Raw genomic sequence first — 18,067 nt, 5'->3', positions numbered from 1 at the left:
AGACCAGCTCCATCAGGCCCGAAGGATGCCTCGTGCCGAGGACCAGGCCGAGGGGCATCGTGTCTCACCTGAGTGCAGTGGCAGTAGAGTCCGCCCCTGCCAACACCTGTGGGCTGTGAGCAGCCCCAGAACCTTCTCTGAAGTTCCAGAATCTAGGGCCAAATTCCATCTTAACAATGCCTTAGTGTTAAACGGAGATTGGTTTTAATTTAGCCGGGTCGGGAGAAAAAGCCCTAGTGATCAAAATGATGAGATATTTAAAATTTACTTAAGGCAAGTGCCCAAACAGTGGAAACAGTGTCAGACTTTATTTTTGGGGGCTCCAAAATCACTGCAGATGGTGACTGCAGCCATGAAATTAAAAGACACTTACTCCTTGGAAGAAAAGTTACAACCAACCTAGATAGCATATTGAAAAGCAGAGACATTACTTTGCCAACAAAGGTCTGTCTAGTCAAGGCTATGGTTTTTCCAGTGTCATGTATGGATGTGAGAGTTGGACTGTGAAGAAAGCTGAGCGCTGAAGAATTGATGCTTTTGAACTGTGGTGTTGGAGAAGACTCTTGAGAGTCCCTTGGACTGCAAGGAGATACAACCAGTCCATTCTGAAGATCAGCCCTGGGATTTCCTTGGAGGGAATGATGCTAAAGCTGAAACTCCAGTACTTTGGCCACCTCATGCGAAGAGTTGACTCATTGGAAAAGACTCTGATGCTGGGAGGGATTGGGGGCAGGAGGAGAAGGGGATGACTGAGGATGAGATGGCTGGATGGCATCACTGATTCGATGGACGTGAGTCTGAGTGAACTCCTGGAGTTGGTGATGGACAGGGAGGCCTGGCGTGCTGTGGTTCATGGGGTCGCAAAGAGTCGGACACGACTGAGCGACTGAACTGAACTCAAAGTCCTTACTCCATGGTGATTAATACTGCGCTGTCTGTGACTGGTTGGTCCTTGGGGTGGCCACATTGCAGGTCTGCATGGCAGAACCTTACACACATGTCAAATGTGTCATGTAAAAAAATTTATCTATATTTTGACAAAAGTACTTATTTTATCATAATTTTTAAAAGGAGTTTCAAGTCTGAGAACCTTTTTTGAGTCCAGAATGGTTTTTATACAAAGGTAACAAACCATTTTAAATGCAAACACTGAAGCCTGCAAACACCCTCAGAGAATGATGACTTGTGCTGCATTTACAAAGTGTGTTGTGTCTCAGAGAACCTGGTGTAGTTAGACTTGTAAAAACTACAGAGATCCACAGCTGAAGCCCCAATACTTTGGCCACCTGATTCGAAGAGCTGACTCATTGGAAAAGACCCTGATGCTGGGAAAGACTGAGGGCAGGATTAGAAGGGGACAACAGGATGACATGGTTGGACGGCATCATCCACTCAATGGACATGAATCTGAGCAAACTCTGGGAGATAATGAAGGACCAGGAAGCCTGGCACGATGCAGTCCATGGGGTTATAACAACAAAATGGAAATGATTTCTGTATACTTCCAAAGTTTTCCAAAACCACCAAGTAATTTTTCAATAATTCATCTATAGCAGTGCTGCCTGCTTGTAATGATAATTCAGAAAATTCCCATTTTCCCAAGGAATGAAGACACTGTCACAACCATACTGGCTTGGTTGGCGTGTGGCAGGAGTGGCTGTAAGTTCCTCAGAGAACTAACGACGCCCCAGGCTGGGGTTTGGAAGGTGCTGTTGCTCAAATATGCACCAGGCCTACGCCCTCTTGCTTGTTGTGTGTGCTAAGTTGTTTCAGTCTTGTCTGACTCTTTGCGACCCCATGGACTGTAGCCCTCTAGGCTCCTCCATCCATGGGATTCTCCAGGCAAGAATACTGGAGTGGGTTCCCATGACCCCCTCCAGGGGATCCTCCCGACCCAGGGATCAAACCTGCCTCTCTTATGTCTCTTGCATTGGCAGGTGGTAATGCCACCTGGGAAGCCCATCTCTTGCTTATTAGTTGCTCTCATCTAATAGAGAGCAATAAATGCTTGGATTTAATGTAGGTATATTTAAACCTTTTAGAAAGGTACTGGGACCGTGCACAATTATTCAGTTCAACCACTATTGCACGATCAGAGACAGGATCACAAAAGGGCTGAAAACTCACCCAAGTCTAACTCCTCTGTTGTGGCTGAAACAATGCCTCGATTCTTGGTCTTGGGTTGTTTTCACTATAATCCTGCCGCCCTTGGACCAGGGACCACTTGAGATTCTTTCAGACAACAGCAGTAGTAACACAACCTGCCTCAAATTGGTTTAAGCAAACAGAGTTTGTTGACTCACACACTGAGACCATCCAGGGGTACTTCTGCTCTCAGGACAGCTGGGCTTATGGGCCTAAACCTTGTCGTCAGGACAGGGTTACCTCCAGCTCTGTTTGTTGTCAGGCTCTAAGGATTAGAAGACAGATGCCACCTAAAGCTCAGGCTTCAGCTGGAAGAGACCTTTTCTGTTTTTCCACAAGTCTTCCAGCATGGCAGATTGTGTCTCGTTGGCTCTAGCTGGGTTGAGTGCCATCTTGGAAGTAGTCACCATGGACCGAGGAAGACAATGTTCTGAGCTGCCAGGCCCGTACCTCGTGTGCACCCCAGACCCCAGCGTCTACACTGCTGGAAAGAGCGGGCCTGAGCATAGATATCAGGATACGTTTACCAGCAGGAAGGGACGTGGACAGTACCTGTCTGAACAGGAAATGTCCATTATGGCCTGGAGGGCTGGTTTCCCTTTTACCCATCATGCACTAACTAGAACATACATCACCACCCTCCACTTCCAACTCTCTGCCTGATCTCCCTGTTCAGGAACTTTTCCTTCTGCTTCCTTCTTTCAAAGCTTTTAGAAGGTAAACAGTAAAGAAACTAACGGAATTTGCCCTGCTGGGTTTGGCTTGGCTGGGTGCCGGGACCCTTCTGGCTTTCCTGTTTCTCCCTCGTGGATGGGACCCGCTGTCCCGGGCCCTGCCCACTGCTGTATAAGATAATTTCTTATCTGCTTCCTCAAGTTCACAGGTGAGAAGAATTTTGCCCCAGGGTGATTCACACCTGAATCTTGAAGGAGTCTTGTGGCTCCTTCAAGCACTAAAATGATATCAAAATGCTTCCCACAAGGAACACACAGGCAGAGGATTCTCTGGACTGTGGGAATGAGGAAAAATATTAAATAAACTGTAATAAACATGGCAGGTATTTTTAGATTTACTCTTGGAGGGATGCCGAGTTTTGTAGTATCAGTTTTAGGGAGAACCTTCCTCTTTTTACCTTCTAATGGTTATGACAGTGATGACATAGTTAATAGTGTAAAATCATCAGATAAGGTCTTCACGAAGCTAACCCCGGTGGATGGGGGAAGATTGCCCTTCCCACACCCGTCAGGAGCTGCTGAACAGCAGGAAGCCCGTGAATGTCGTGTCGTCGTCCTTGTCAGCGAACAAGCCATTGAACCTCTCCCCTCCGGTCACCTGCAGCCACACCTCGTCCCCAAGCTTCAGGGGCAGGACGATGCCGCCTGAGGCCTGGTCCTCGGAGCCTGTGTAACCATCCTTGGTGTGCAGGACTTTGGCCCCGTTTTTGACCAGAGACACCTGGATGTTCCTGGAGAAGACGGTGATGTGGTAGGTGAAGTAATAGACGCCAGCCACGTGGCAGATGAACTTGCCCGTGGCCACGTCGTAGTGGCCAAACTCATTGTACAGGATCCTGTCGAACTTGATGGGAGTGTCTGATGGAGGGAACTTGCTCAGCACCGTGAGCCCCACCGTGAAGGCGCTTTTGGGCAAGGCGGGCATCTCACCGATTTTCCCCTTTTCTCCTCGTTCCCCTTTCCAGCCTCTTGGGCCGCGGACTCCAGGCTCGCCCTGGGGCCCCAGGGGGCCAGCGTCTCCCTTGGGACCCGGCTTTCCAATGGGGCCCGTGGGCCCGAGCAGTCCAGTAGGGCCTGAAGGTCCGGTGCTGCCCTCGGGCCCTTCTGGACCCACGGGCCCCACGTCGCCCTTCTCCCCCTTCTGCCCCTGGGGGCCCGTCTCTCCCGTGAGGCCTTTCTCCCCCGGGGGGCCCACGAGTCCCTTTGGCCCGTGCTTCCCTGGGGGTCCTCTCGAGCCCTGGTCACCTTTGATGCCCTTCGCTTCCACATGTCCATCTGCCCCTGAGAAGGAAGAGAAAGAACAGAGGAAGAGATGATTCGTGCAGCTCTGTCTTGTGAAGACATTATTGAGAACACGAATGAAGTAAAGCAGCACCCAGACTTAGTATGAGGTCAGGATGTGAAAGTTAACTTACTCCTCAGTTGTGCAGATACACACACACACGCACACACATGCACGCGCATGTTCAAGTGCGCCCAGAACACTAACGTAGGTAATACCGACTAAATCAGCGTTGGGGCTCATGTTAAAATGGCAGTTCTTCTTTGGGGGTCTTCCCTGGCGGTCCAGTGGTTAAGACTCCCCGCTTCCACTGCAGGGGGCGAGGGTTCAATCCCTGGTCCCCTTGGTCGGAAGAACCAAGATCCCACATGCCACAGGGCATGGCCAGCCCCAAAAAGAAATGACAGCTTTCTGCCCATCCCCCAGGGAGCTCCTTTGGAAGCTGGAAGAACGCAGACGGTAGGTTCACCAGGCCGCCAGCAGAGGTCACTCGCAGCACTGATGACCTGATGACCTGACACCCGAGAAGCTCCTCACTCGCGCTCTGCTCTGACAGGTGCATCACGCTGTCCTGGTTCTCCCTGTCTCCGCCCCGCAGCCTGGCCGCCCCCTCTTCCCCGCGCCCGAGCCCGACTGGGCAGCAGCGGTGCGAGCACGGCTCTGGAGTCAGACGCCAGGATCCAGCCGGCCTCCACCACTTCTACACAAGCTGATGCCCACCTGCACCCGGTTCCTCACCTGTAACCTGGGATAACAAACTGCCTCCTGTATAGGCTGTTGTGTTGAGTCAGCACATGGAAGGCACTAGAACCACCTAGTGTGGCACTGACGCTGTGATCACCACCCTCCCCCCCATCAGCACCCTCCCCCCAGCCCCCATCAGCACCCTCCCGCCTACAGGGCCGCCGAGTCAGAATCCTGCATCCTCCTCAGGCCCTAGTGCGAAATCAGGCTTCAGCAAACCATGGACCAAGGGCCACTTCCATCCTCCAGACTGTTTTTGAACAGCCCACAAGCTAGGAATGCTGGGCTTTTTTAAATGGTCACCAGTCATGTTCCGAGATTCGTGACAATCATGTACAATTCAGGTTTCACGGGACACAGCCCTGCATGCTGAGGCCTCCCCTTCTCTGCTTTCCCCTGTGATGGAAGAGCTGAGCGGTCATGACTGGGACGCTGTGGCCCTTTACAGAAAGTCTGCCCATCCCTGCACTGAACTGCGAGCTTCCGGAGAGAAGACCTGCATGGCCTTTCCTGTGGGTCACTCTCAGAGCCCCATAAGGGACTTGTCCTTGGTTAGCACTTAACACTTCTCGCCACATCACTGACCACTTCACTCGCCCACTAGGACGAGGGCGGCCAAGTGGGAAGCCGTGTCTGACCTGGTTCTCCTTTCTTCCCGGTCATCCCATCCTTCCCAGGGCCACCGGGATGTCCTGGTTCTCCTGGTGAAACGTGAGAAAACAGGCAGGAGTTAAAATTCCAGCTCCAGTTTCCTGAGTGTGGGTCAGCAATAGAGGGTTCCAGGGAGCCCCAGCCCGACCTCCTCACACACGACACATGGTGTGGGGGGCGGTGAGCAAGGGCATTTGGGGCGAGCAGCAAGGATGCTGAGTGGGCAGAGCAGCGGGCTGGAAGTGGATGGGTGGGCCTCCCAGGCACGCAGCTGATGATGATGGTCATGTGCTTCTCACGTGACAAGGACCTGGGTGGGGGTGAGGGGGCTTTCTCACCTGTGCCCCTTTTCCATCACTCTGTGGGGAGTGGACTGGGTCTACTAGCCTCCTATGAAAGCACAGAAGACCATGCTCACGCCACACTACTGGGGACAGAAGAGCGGGTTCTGGAAGGACCTCTCCAGTGCCTTAGAGTGGTGGTCAATGTGCTGTGCAGACCGCTGGGACAGGAGGCCATGAGGTTAGCACCACGCTGGGTGCTCCCTGCCAGAGACCCAGCCGTCAGATCTCCAGGCCCTGGTGCCAAAGACCCCTCATACCTGCCACCCGAGGCAGAAAGATCCATGAAGTCACTTGCTCCTGAAAATGGCCCCGCAGTACAGGAGATGCTGGCGGGCAGACAGGCAGCCCCACCCAGTAGGAAAGCCCAGAGTCCTGATGGCCTGTGCTGCCCTGTACCCCACACCCAGCCTGGGTCTGGCCGGGGCAGGCTCTCTGTCAGTGTCTTCTAGGCAATGGAGAGAGGTATGTATGTATGGATGGCGAGGGGCGAGCGGGTAGGCGCTGCGCACACAGGCGATGAATGAATGGAGGAGGCGAGAGGGAGCGGGAAGGAGCGGAGGGCAGCTGCAGGCGCAGCTGGTGGGTACCTGCGTCTCCCTTGTCACCCTTTGCTCCGTCTCGTCCATCTCTCCCAGGCAGTCCGTTGTGACCGGGGTTCCCGGGGATGCCAGGGTGTCCCTGCTTGCAGGTGTCCTGTGAGCTCACCGTCCCCGTGCAGACTCCAGAGGCAAGCAGGAGCCACCAGATCCTCATGGCTTGGGTGACAGGGCTGAACGGAAAGAGGGAGAGGCTTTCGTCACCACGGCCATGGACACAGCCTCTGCTCTGCGCAGTGGTCAGGCTTGGACAGGAGGGTCAGGACGGGTCAGGGTGGGAGCCGGGAGAAGACCAGCCACCCACAATAGAAGGACACAGCCTTGAAGGGATGTGGCAGGTCGGGGCAGCTCTTACTGGTGAGCAGTCAAGGAGAGAGCCACACCCCAGGTCAGGAAACCCCCGCTGACCAAGTCCCTTTGGGCAGACACTCCAGTTGACTGTTTTGCTTTGGCCAAGTCCCTTTTTGGAGCCAGAGAAGAGATAAATGCTTGCCTTTTGGGGCTGCTACAAAAAAGAAGATCACGCTGTGAAACCATGTGTTGACCGGTGAAGCAAACATGGAATAAGCCTCTGCTCAGCAACCCCACTTCCGGGTATACACAAAAGAGGCAACAGCAGAGGCTCTCCCAGATATTTCTGTACCCACATTCACAGCAGCGTGGTCCACAGTCACCAAAAGTGGAAACATCCCAAGTGTCCACTGACACATGAATAAAATGCGGTCCATGCAGACAGTAGGCTGACACGATTCAGCCTTAAAAAGGAGAGAAACTCTGAGGCATGGTACAACAGTGATGAACCTTGAGGACACCGTGCTCAGTGACCTTAGCCAGTCACACATGGCAGACACTGTTTGGTTGCACTTACGGGAGGTACTGGGAAGAGTCAAGTTCAGAGACAGAAGAAAGGTTGGCTCTAGAACCACTGCAATAAAGTGGATATCACAAAAAAACTGAGTCACACAAATTTCTTGGCTCCCAGTACATATAGAAGTTATGTTTACACTATACTGGGGTCTATTAAGTGTACATAGGTTAATTTTCAGTGAAAGTGAAAGAGTGAGTTGCTCAGGTATGTCTGACTCTTTGTGACCTCATGGACTGCAGCCCACCAGGCTCCTCTGTCCATGGGATTCTCCAGGCAAGAATACTGGAGTGGGTTGCCATTCCCTTCTCCAGGGGATCTTCCCAACCCAGAGATCAAACCTGGGTCTCCTGCATTGCAGGCAGATTCTTTACCCTCTGAACCACCAAGGAAGTGCCCTCCCCACCAATTGCGGAAAAATGCTAACCATCACCTGAGCCTTCAGCAAGTAGCAGTAGTAACATCAAAGATCACTGATCATGGATCATCATAACAAATAGTGATAAAGACATTTGAAATATTGTGAGAGGTACCAAAATGGGACACCAAAGGAGCTGATGCTCAATGCAGGGTTCCCCCAAACCTTTAATGTGTTACAGAATGGGGTATCTGTGAAGCACAATGAAACAGCGTGTGCCTGTGTGTGTAGTAACACAAATTAGAAGCAGATATATCCAAATGCACACGGCTGCTTTGGAGTGGAGTCGGGGGCTGGGGGGTGGGCGGGGAGTTCCGAGAGCTTCTCTTTTTTAAAAAGACTTTTTTACAGTGTCTATAAAACTGTTTCTAGAGATACATTTCGGAGAAGGCAATGGCACCCTACTCCTGTACTCTTGCCTGGAAAATCCCATGGATGGAGGAGCCTGGAAGGCTGCAGTCCATGGGGTTGCTGAGGGTTGGACACGATTGAAGCGACTTGGCAGCAGCAGCAGCAGCAGAGATACATTTTCTAAACCCAGCCAGACCGTGACACAAAGGATTACGTCGCCACCTGATGGAAGCCACTACGTGTCTCAGGGCCCAGTTTGATGAGAAGAAAAGTATTTTCGGAAAAGGAAAGGCGGATGTTTCCCTCTGAAGTCACAAACTTATGCCCTTTCAGGAAATCCAGCTGGGTTTTCTCAGAGCCAATTTCCATAAATAATCTACACCTTCCTCTTCTGTTTAACTCAGAAGTGGCTGGTTGCAGTCAAATCTAAACTGCACACACCAGCCTCTGTAGGGGTCTATATTTCTCCCTTTTAATTTTTTTCAAAATGTGCGTTACAATTATTCCAATAATAAAACAGATCGTGAGCTTATAAAGTGTCAAGTTGGGATAAACTGCATGCTGCTCTCCGGCCAGAGAGGAGCTGAGATGAAAGCAAATGAGCACCCTTCCGGGAGTCTCTTCTGGGCTCTTGCACACCTGACGTGGGCAGAAGTGCCAGTTGTGAATAAAGGAACACCTTTGCCCCCAGATGAGCAGTCAGATAAGGGGCGGCACCGTCTCTAAAGAAAAAATGTTTAGAAGATGGACAGGAGGGTTTGCACAAGGCATAGAGGAGAGATCATATTTGTGGGTTATTTTTCTAAATAAAAAGTTACACGGGTGTTTCTCACAAAGCCTCGGGTTGGCTCCTCAGTTGCAAAGTTTAACTCCAGCGTCCTGTGTTTGGGTAGAAGGTGCTAGAGCTAGGACCCCCGGTGGCTTCCCTCCTCCACTTCCCCTGCCCCCTCTTGTCTTCTCTGGCTCTCTCCCCTCCCCCACCCATTCTCCACATGGCCCCTGGACCAGCAGCACTTGAACAGAACAGCATACTGAAGACAGCAGCTGCATCTTCACGCTTTCTTATTTTCAGCATATCATAGTCCAGTATTTGCTGTGTGGTTGAATGAATGGATATTATCCTGGTTCTAACTATGTGTGAATCTTCACAGGTAGGCAGCTGGATGTTGAGTCTAATCCTTGTGGATGCTTTCAGTGGAGGCTCTAATCTCTCTAACGTCCCTGCTTCCCGTGGCCAATGGTGACAGAAATTCTAGTTAGCATGTGGCAGCCCACGACAGACTCATGACCCAGCTTCCTCGCAGCCTAGGTCCACCGTGAAACTAGACCATGGCTGCTGGGAAGTGGGCGAAACCAACACAGGCACCTTGTGGACCACGACCTTCCCGGGAAGGGGTGCCCCCTCCCTCGTGAGCCATCGTGGACCCGTTGAAGGAGGGCCACACACTGGGGACAAGAAATCCTGGTCTCTGATGACAGCACAGGCCACCCTGCCCTCCCGGCCTGTTGGTGACACGGGTGAGACCTGCATGTTCTGCTCACTCGCCGGAGCCTGTTATGTGGGGCCTCTTACCCGCACCCAAGCCTATGTCATAAGTGATGCAAGGCTTCCACTGTCAAATATATGGGTGCCCATCCGAAGTGAGTAGGGCTTGACACCTGTAGTCACTGAGCCCACAGAGCTGCTAAGGATACACTGGTTCAGAAACCCTCCAGGTGATACAATAAGCCTCTGACAGCAGGGATGGCAGAATATCAATACTGCCAGCGTGGACACACAGGGAGTGGACACAGTCCTCCTGGTGAATGTCAAGTTCATGGGGGAGGAGGGCCCCTGGGAAGCCCCATGAGCCCTTAACCCTAATATACAGAAACAGCTAGGGACAAAGGGTTGCAGACTGCAAACACTTTTGGAGTTACTGTCTTTTAGACCCAGGTAAAATTGGTTCTTCTTGTTTCTGGGTAGTTTTTCCTATGCTTGATCTGTATTCTCCTTCACTACTGAACTGCTTTACAAAAGGTGACTCAGGGCACACCCTGATTACTATACTCCAAGGACATGATGTCCCTGGTCCATGGCCAAGGTTAAGGGGTTTCCACTCCTCAAGGTTCCTACTTCTCCAAATAGGAAGATTTAATGAAGATCGGCCAGAACCCAGCAGAGCAATCTTCCCTGGGTCTCCAAACCTCCAGCCTCTGAAGGCTGCACAGAACACAAGGGGTGCGTGAGACCAGAATCACCCCAGACGTGACTGCCCAAGAACCTAAACCTCCAGCTTGCCATCACTGAAGACATTTCCCTCACTTTCTCTATACTTTGTACATACGTATTTCTTTTTCAACACATGTTGAGGACCTTGTTTTAATCTACCCTGGGTAAGTTAGTACTGCCAGGAACCTAAGAATGTCCACATTAACATTTGTGTAAAGTAATCCAAGCTTCTCTAGAAAGCTCCCTAGACAGGTCTCACGATTTATTCTAGGGTTTCACCCTCCTCCCAGATAGTCTGCAGAGTTCTAGCAGAAAGATTTCAAAATCTGCTTCTATCTCCTATGTAGCCTCTTCAGAGTGTATTTGGAACTGGCTTACTCCTTTCTCACCCCAAACTCTGTAGACACCTACCTACTTTGCAAAAAGTGGGCTTCCCCGATGGCTCAGTGGGTAAAGAATCCACCTTCAGTGCAGGAGACGTGGGTTCAATCCCTGGGTTGAGAAGATCCCCTGGAGAAGGAAATGGCAACCCACTCCAGTATTCTTGCCTAGAGAACTCCAAGGACAGAGGAGCCTGGTGGGCTGCAGTCCATGGGGTCGCAAGAGTCGAACATGACTGAGCGACTAAGCACACACATCACACACCAGTGAAGTGATACCAGAGCTGCTTTCTGACTCCGACGCCTTAAATTGAATGCAAAGAAGTTGTGTCTTAAGGCACTTACCTGCATCCAGGGCTGCAGGCGGCACCCAGGGGCTCTGCAAACCAGGAATCAGAAGCAAACTAAATAAAATCACACCTTCCTGCCAGGCAATCCCCTGGCGGATAGATCTGCAAAACAGCAGGAAGGGGAGGGAACACAAGAGCACAAGACCTCTTGGAAGAACTTCAAAAACTGAGGCAATGCTCGAGTCCGCCATTGTCCAACACCACTTACTTCAGCTGATAGAGCTCCTTCTTTCCTCCCCTTTCACTGAGAGAAGGTGAGGCGGTTTCTGGGTGGGTCTGGAGGGAGGCGTCCCCGGCAGCCTCCTCCCCTTGCAGAGACTTTTGTGCCTCTGCCTTCTTTGTGCGGCTCTGAGCCGACCTTGGGTCAATTATGAGCCAACAGAACCAAACTGAAGACGGTACCGTTAGGCCTCGTTCAGACCCCGGACCCTTCAACGTGACATCGCTTATCTCGGTCTTCCCCACTCCGTGTAGTTCTTGTCAGTGTGGGCGCTTGTGTGCCTAAGACTTTAACGCCTGTCCTCTTCACAACACATGGGCTTCCCTGGTGGCTCAGCGGTAAAGACTCAGCCTGCAATGCGGGAGACCTGGGTTCGATCCCTGGATCAGGAAGACCCCCTGGAGGAGGTCATGGCAACTCACTCCAGTATTCTTGCCTGGAGAATCCCATGGACAGAGGAGCCTGGCTGGCTACAGTCCATGGGGTCACAAAGAGTCAGATGTGACTGAGCAATTAACACTTCTTCACCACGCCCACGCACACACACACACTTCACTAAGAACAACATGCATGCGTGCATGCTAAGTCACTTCAGTGTGTAACCCTATGGGCTGTAGCCCACCAGACTCCTCTGTCTATGGGAAGCCCCAAGAACAACATGGTGAAACCTTTTTTCCAATCCCATATAATCACTGAATCCTCTCTTTTCCCGTCAGTCTATTAACGTTGATTTCTGACTTAAAAATAACATCAAGAGAACAAATGCCCCAATGCTCTTTCTCAGAGAACAGGTCTGAGGGCTCCCCTTTGGGGTCTGCTGGGGCCCTACCTCCTGCCTCCTGCCCCCAACCTCCCAGGAAAGGGGCGGTCCCTGAAATTGTCCCAGAACTCAGACTCCCATGTCATAGGACACGTGCTGCATTCTAGTGATGCTCCGGACCACATGCCCCACTGGACAAGCACCCGTCTCGCTGCCTCTCTGGTGTCCAGTGGGTGGGTGGGTAACTCACCTGCTGGGCGACTCCCCAGGACCCCTCTGAGGACAGCCCTGCCCCCCAGCCTGCTCCTCCCTCCACGGGCGCCCTCCTGTGTCGTTGGCACCACCCTCCGAATCCACATCCCCAGCCCATGAGCATAAGCCCCTCTTTCAGTCCAGCCAAAGGAGGTGGGGGCAGGTGGCTGTTCAGATAAAGAGTCAGCGGCAACCTCTGTGGGGACCCCTTCCTGGTGACCACCACAGCAACAGTGAGCCTTTGCTGACTTTTCTGAGCTGTTAGTTAGGGAGGGAAATTCCCTAATTTCCCCACTGGCCTGGCTCAGTGAACACAGCTGGCAGAGCCTCTCCAGGGAAGGGCCAGCAGCTGCCTCCTGCCCCTGGGAACCAGAACGGGCCTTCTCACTCAGGTTTGGCTTCTTCAGTCTCTTTTCAATGTTTGGGAGCTTTTCTTCAAGCCAAGGAGCTCCTCTGTTCCCTCAGAGACCTCTCTCTTCCACACTCACCCAGCAGTCTAACCAGGTCATTAAGGGTGACTTTTTGCCTAAAAGAAGTCTACTGGCATCCAGGCAGGGAACGAGTTGTAAACCCCAGAAAGCTTCCTAGACACTTACTCTCCACTTAAAATATGCTACACACACACACGCATACACACTCACACACGCATACACACACAAACATACACATATCGCCCACACCCACCCCATACACTACACACAACCAAACACTACACACCCACTCATACACACACTACATACACACTCATACACTACACACACATGCATACACACACTACACACCCCTACCACCCACACCCACACCTCCCACACACATACCCATACACTACGCACACTCATATACAGTCACACTACACACACATACTCTACACACCCACATACACTCACCTATACACCATACACACATACATAATACACCCACAGCCCACACACACACCAGGCAACACACACACACTCAAATGCATTACTACAGTCAGTTTGACAAATTAACTTTAATATACAGATACAAAACAACAAATATAGATTCACAGCATTTACAAGAAATCATTCAAATAACATTGTAAATAAAATTTTTTTTACAAAAACTTCAGAGAAAGTACATACGTGTCATACAAACAATCCTATACAACATATGTCAGCTGACAACAGCTATGTCATCAGTTGGGAAGCTGTCACTTGACCTTGACAGATAACATCGTCTTGATGTTGACGAGTCAGAATTGAAGGAACAGGGCCTGGAAAGACTTGAAAAGTAAGTAAGTCAAACATGACGGATGTTGATATTTACAAAAAAAAAAAATAGACCAATTGTTAAATCACAGTTACAGTATCTTCTAAATTCGTGCTGGATACCTAATAAACAACAAAGAAGGTAATGTTAAGTTTGTTGTCACCAAATGTGCGTCCAGTGTTTTAAGTTCCAGGTTTTTTCCGAGATCAGATGTTTTCTACATGTTATTTTCAGAGTCTCTTGGATTCCACCTTTGTTGCGTACATCCTGAGAACAGCATTAGCCAGGTGACATTTTAATAGGAAGACAATTTGTAGGTTAAGATTATTATGGGGACAACTTTGGGACAGTCTGAGCTTGTTGTGTGCCCAGCATCCCTGGCCAGCAAGCCACATGGATCCACACTTGTTGGCACTCAGTGGTGAGGGACACGTTTGTTTCTCTTCTCCCAAACATTACGTGCTCCAGTTTCTTCCCTGGCTCAGGTGGTTGGGCTGCTGTGTCCCAGCTGGGTAACCGAGTTGATCTGCGTCGAGAACCAGCAGTCTGGGCTTGTAGAGATTCCCAACTGATAAAGTGCTGGGCTGGGGCTTCTACCGAACATTTCTGTTGTGAAACAGGTTTTGGATTAAACGCACTTTTGCTCTGTGTCTAGACAGCAACGATGTAGGATCTGGGAGATTTCTGAACAGGCATGGAGCTCAGCCTCTGAAGTATGAATAAAAAGGCACGGCGATACTCAGAAGTGGGGTGGGGGTGGGCAGATGGGGGATGATGATGGAGATGTTTCCAACAACATAACGTCCACTGGACGGGGAGTGGGGTGAAGATCAGATCAGCTGAGAACAAACACACGAGTCCCAGGAAGAGGCTGGCAAATCACGCCCGCTTCTTCCAGTTTGCAAGCCAAAGACAAGGATGGTACTTCGCCAGGGCTTTAGAGATATCCCGCTTTATGATAGCTCACAACCTACTGAAAGACTATTCTACATTTTAGGCTTCATCAAAACGGAGAATGCTGCTTTGGACCTGAGGCCATTTCCCAGGTCTCTCAACAAAGTTAGCAGAGACCTTAACTTGAGTAACAGAGTAAGTGAAATTTATCACAATGTTATTTTATCTTTCTGGGAGGCAGGTCCACCCATATTATGCAGTGTAGGGTTAAAAAGAAAAAAAAGGTAGGACAGAGAGAGATTTCCAGAGAAGTCCATACACAATCTGGACAGGAGGCTGTTTGTTTTGACTCCCTTTCTCTCCAAGTGGGAGACACAAGGAATCAAGAAGGAAGTTCCGCAAATGTGAAAACAGTACCCTGGCCCATCTATTCTGCAGGCATCTGCTAATAAACCCAAGGCAGACACACAGATTTAAAGAGGTCAAAGGATGCTACATCCTTTTAAACGTATTTTAGTGATTTTTCAGATCACCTGAAAACCCAAGCGGGAGTCATCTGAGATGGACATCTGACCAAGTGACCGCTGCTTGTACAGACAGGCTGGGGGGTGGGGGGTGAGCAGCCTGGGGCACTCATGGCTCCTTCATCGGGAAGCCCCAGGGGAAAGAAGAGAGGGGAGCAAGGAGTCGGGGATGGGCCGGGAGACAGACCAGGGCTGCCAACAGCACCTCCAACCCTTGGTCCCCATGCTCTAGGGATGGGGGAGCTGGGGGAACTGGGGGAGGTCAGGGGAGATGAAGGCCTGCTGGATGCTTCTGCACTGGAGCCGAGTCCTCACTGGAAATGTAACATGAGCAACTGATTTGCCTTACTTCCTCAAAGTAATTCTCTTTTACTAAAAAAACAACCAACCAACCAAGCAACCCAACCGTCCACAACTGCCATATACACACACAACTCTGTTTAGCACAGAGCGCCTACAGTTTCTGCTGGGGGGCCCCACGAGAAGAATATATTATGCCTTGTTAGTAAAAAAAGGTCAGTTATATAAATGCAACTAGAATGGAGACGTCTATTCAAAAAGGAAACACACACAAGGAGCCACAGCACCTCCTGGGAAGCCCCCTCACAGAAGGGGCCTTCATTCGGGATCCGGGGCCCGAGGTGCCCAGAGGGAGCATCTCCCTGGGGGGGCGGCTCTGGGACCACACCTGGAGGCTCAGGTATCCCCCGTGAGGACAGCACAGGTGTGTTGATGCTCAAGCAGGGGCCTGGTAGAAAAGAGGGGCTTCCATGCTTTCAACATCACAGAGAGATTCTCAAGCAGACAACGCCAGGGCCCGACTGGACCCCCACCCAAGGAGGACGGGCGGCTCTCCCCCCGGCACCTTTACAAGTATTTTCATCAAAATTTATGACGAGACAAAGGCAGGGGGATGACTGCAGACGGGTGTCTGCCACATGGCCCTCGCTGGAGAAGACTGCTCTCTCTGGACCTGGATCTGTTTTGTCAGGTCTCTTTCATAAGAAACACATCTTCAGAAACCTGTCAACATGTGCATCACCACACGGCTGGCACTACTGCTTGGGTTCATGTGACAAACGGAGGAACGTGCGGGAAGTGGGACCCTGGAGTCCCCTGCATTCGCAGCAGAAGGCCCGGCTGTGTCACTGTTGCTGGGTCAGGAAGGACAGATGGACAGGCACTGGGTGCTTTTTGAGCTGCTGCGTCTGCACGTTCACTTTATCATCAAACTAAGGGGAACGGGTTTTCTGTTGCAAATATATGTGTGTGAGCAGTTTCGTGGGTTCTGCCCAGGTGGTGGCGCACAGGAGGGGACTTGTGTACACAGGGAGCAGCAGGTCCCCCTCCCTGAAAGCCTCGGTGTCTCTGGGGCACACAGGTCTCTATGCACCTCGGACCCTGGACTGCATGCAGACACCGCACTGGTCTCCCCACCACCAAACATGGAAAAGGTGGATTCGGAAGTCGCCGGGCACCCTGGGACCCCTGCGAGGCTGCAGCACCCCTTCCCCCACACTAGAGGAGAGGGACAGCCCCGGCACTGCCCACCCCTTCAAGACAGGAAGGGCAGTGACCCAATCCTCCTCCTCCTGCTCCTCGGGGAGCACAGCGCCCTTGGCCCTGTCCCAAGCCTGGACCAGCTCGTCATCAGCGATGCTCCTGGGGCTCTGCCCAGTGTAACTTAGGAGCCCGAGGGGGCAGCCGGGCCTCTGCTTCCCCAGGCGGGGCCAGGTCCTGTCCTTGGCTAGAGCGGAGCCCCAGGGAGGCCTCTCAGCACCAGGTCCCTGGGCCCAAGCCCCGTCACTTCCTGAAGGGGGCAAGCTTGTTGAAGGTGTGCCAGAAGAGCGACGGCTTCCTCTTGGGCTCAGCCAGGGCGAACACCTGCTGCTGCGGCAGGCTGCTGGGCACGGTGATGTGGCGCTGGTGGATGGGCCGCAGGCTCTGGAGCGGGGGCGCCGCGGGGCAGCCGCCATAGCCTGGGGCGGGGGTGCAGAGGGACAGCCACTCAGGACACAGGTCAGCCCAAAGGGAAGAGCCCCCCATGCTTCCTGGCCAACCTCCAGTCACATTTCCCAGGAGGACCCCAACGGCCGCCCAACAGACCCACTCAGATGCTGTGTGCTGGACACAGATGGCCTCTCCGAGGCCTCACCTAAACCCTGTCCCCGGCCGGCCCCGGGAGGTCCCGAGGCCGGGAAGGAGCTGGAGGCCGGGAAGGAGCTGGAAGCCAGGCACTGGCGGGGAAGCAAGTGGACGCTGTGTGGGGGGAGCGGCGGGGAGGCGCGCTCGGTGAGAGCCCGGCGTCGTCCGCTCACAGCCCGCTCACCACCGGCTGGAGGAGTTACTGGGTTTCTCTGAGCCTCGATTTTCCAGTCTCGGAGACGGAGGGCACAGTGCCCACCGTGGGGGTTATGGGTGAACGCAAGTAACGTGCTTAGAATCGGTGGCACCGACGCCTCATCAAAATAACCAGAACTGTTTCTTTAGAGCCAGAATTTTAAACCTGCGCACCGGGGGTCGATAGTGAAGTGAAGTCAAAGTCGCTCAGTCGTGTCCGACTCTTTGCGACCCAGTGGATGATACAGTCCATGGAATTCTCCAGGCCCGAATAATGGAATGGGTAGCCGTTCCCTTCTCCAGGGGTCTTCCCAACCCAGGGATTGAACCCAGGTCGCCCACACTGTAGGCGGATTCTTTACCAGCTGAGCCACAAGGGAAGCCCAAGAACACTGGAGTGGGTAGCCTATCCCTTCTTCTCCAGCGGATCTTCCCCACCCAGGAATCTAACCGGGGTCTCCTGCCTTGCAGGCGGATTCTTTACCAACTGAGCTGAGGTATAATAAATTAGCTACAAGACCACAAGCTGACTGTGATGGTCAGCATGAGAGGAGGACAGAGCAGAGGTTCTGGAAGACGGGCTCTGGCCACAGGCCTCCCTTGTCCCCCAGCAGGAGAGAGAGAGCGACACGAGGGAACTCAGGGAAGGGGCAAGCCGGGCAACCCGGGAAACCTTAGCGCTCCTCCCAGCTGGCTTCCCTGTGGAGAATCCCTCTCTTGCCACCCATGCCCCTGCAGGCTCAGGGGGCAGAGCTGGGGGCCTACAAGCCCCCCG

General features: G+C 52.3%; 2 protein-coding genes across 10 annotated transcripts in view; both read right to left on the bottom strand.

The window, feature by feature from the left end:
- Positions 1–293: 293 nt before the first annotated feature.
- Positions 294–12,310, bottom strand: C1QTNF9 (C1q and TNF related 9). 3 transcript variants are annotated; one of them, XM_019971498.2, is made up of 4 exons: positions 11,068–12,304; positions 6,488–6,669; positions 5,544–5,606; positions 294–4,160 (listed from the first exon to the last, which is right to left on the bottom strand). In XM_019971498.2, the coding sequence occupies exons 2-4, from the start codon at positions 6,651–6,653 to the stop codon at positions 3,388–3,390; spliced, it is 1,002 nt and encodes a 333-aa protein (XP_019827057.2). In that variant the 5' UTR covers positions 6,654–6,669; positions 11,068–12,304; the 3' UTR covers positions 294–3,387. The 3 variants fall into 3 exon arrangements, with proteins under 3 accessions (XP_019827057.2, XP_070656379.1, XP_019827058.2); XM_070800278.1 differs by lacking the exon at positions 11,068–12,304 and adding an exon at positions 10,754–10,970; XM_019971499.2 differs by lacking the exon at positions 5,544–5,606 and having other exon boundaries at positions 11,068–12,310.
- Positions 12,311–13,276: 966 nt separating this feature from the next.
- SPATA13 (spermatogenesis associated 13) overlaps positions 13,277–18,067 on the bottom strand; it is a 289,869-nt gene continuing 285,078 nt past the window's right edge. For all 7 annotated transcript variants that reach the window (XM_070800273.1, XM_070800274.1, XM_019971494.2 and 4 more), the window contains one exon: positions 13,277–16,931. In XM_070800273.1, the coding sequence (XP_070656374.1) occupies positions 16,756–16,931 (176 nt within the window). In that variant the 3' untranslated portion in view covers positions 13,277–16,755. The remainder of the gene's footprint in view (positions 16,932–18,067) is intronic.

This window comes from Bos indicus, chromosome 12, assembly GCF_029378745.1.
Source record: "Bos indicus isolate NIAB-ARS_2022 breed Sahiwal x Tharparkar chromosome 12, NIAB-ARS_B.indTharparkar_mat_pri_1.0, whole genome shotgun sequence".
In the NCBI taxonomy this organism is placed as follows: Eukaryota; Metazoa; Chordata; class Mammalia; order Artiodactyla; family Bovidae; genus Bos; species Bos indicus.
The sequence above is the reverse complement of the archived record's forward strand: the minus strand, read 5'-3'. Positions and strand labels throughout refer to the sequence as shown.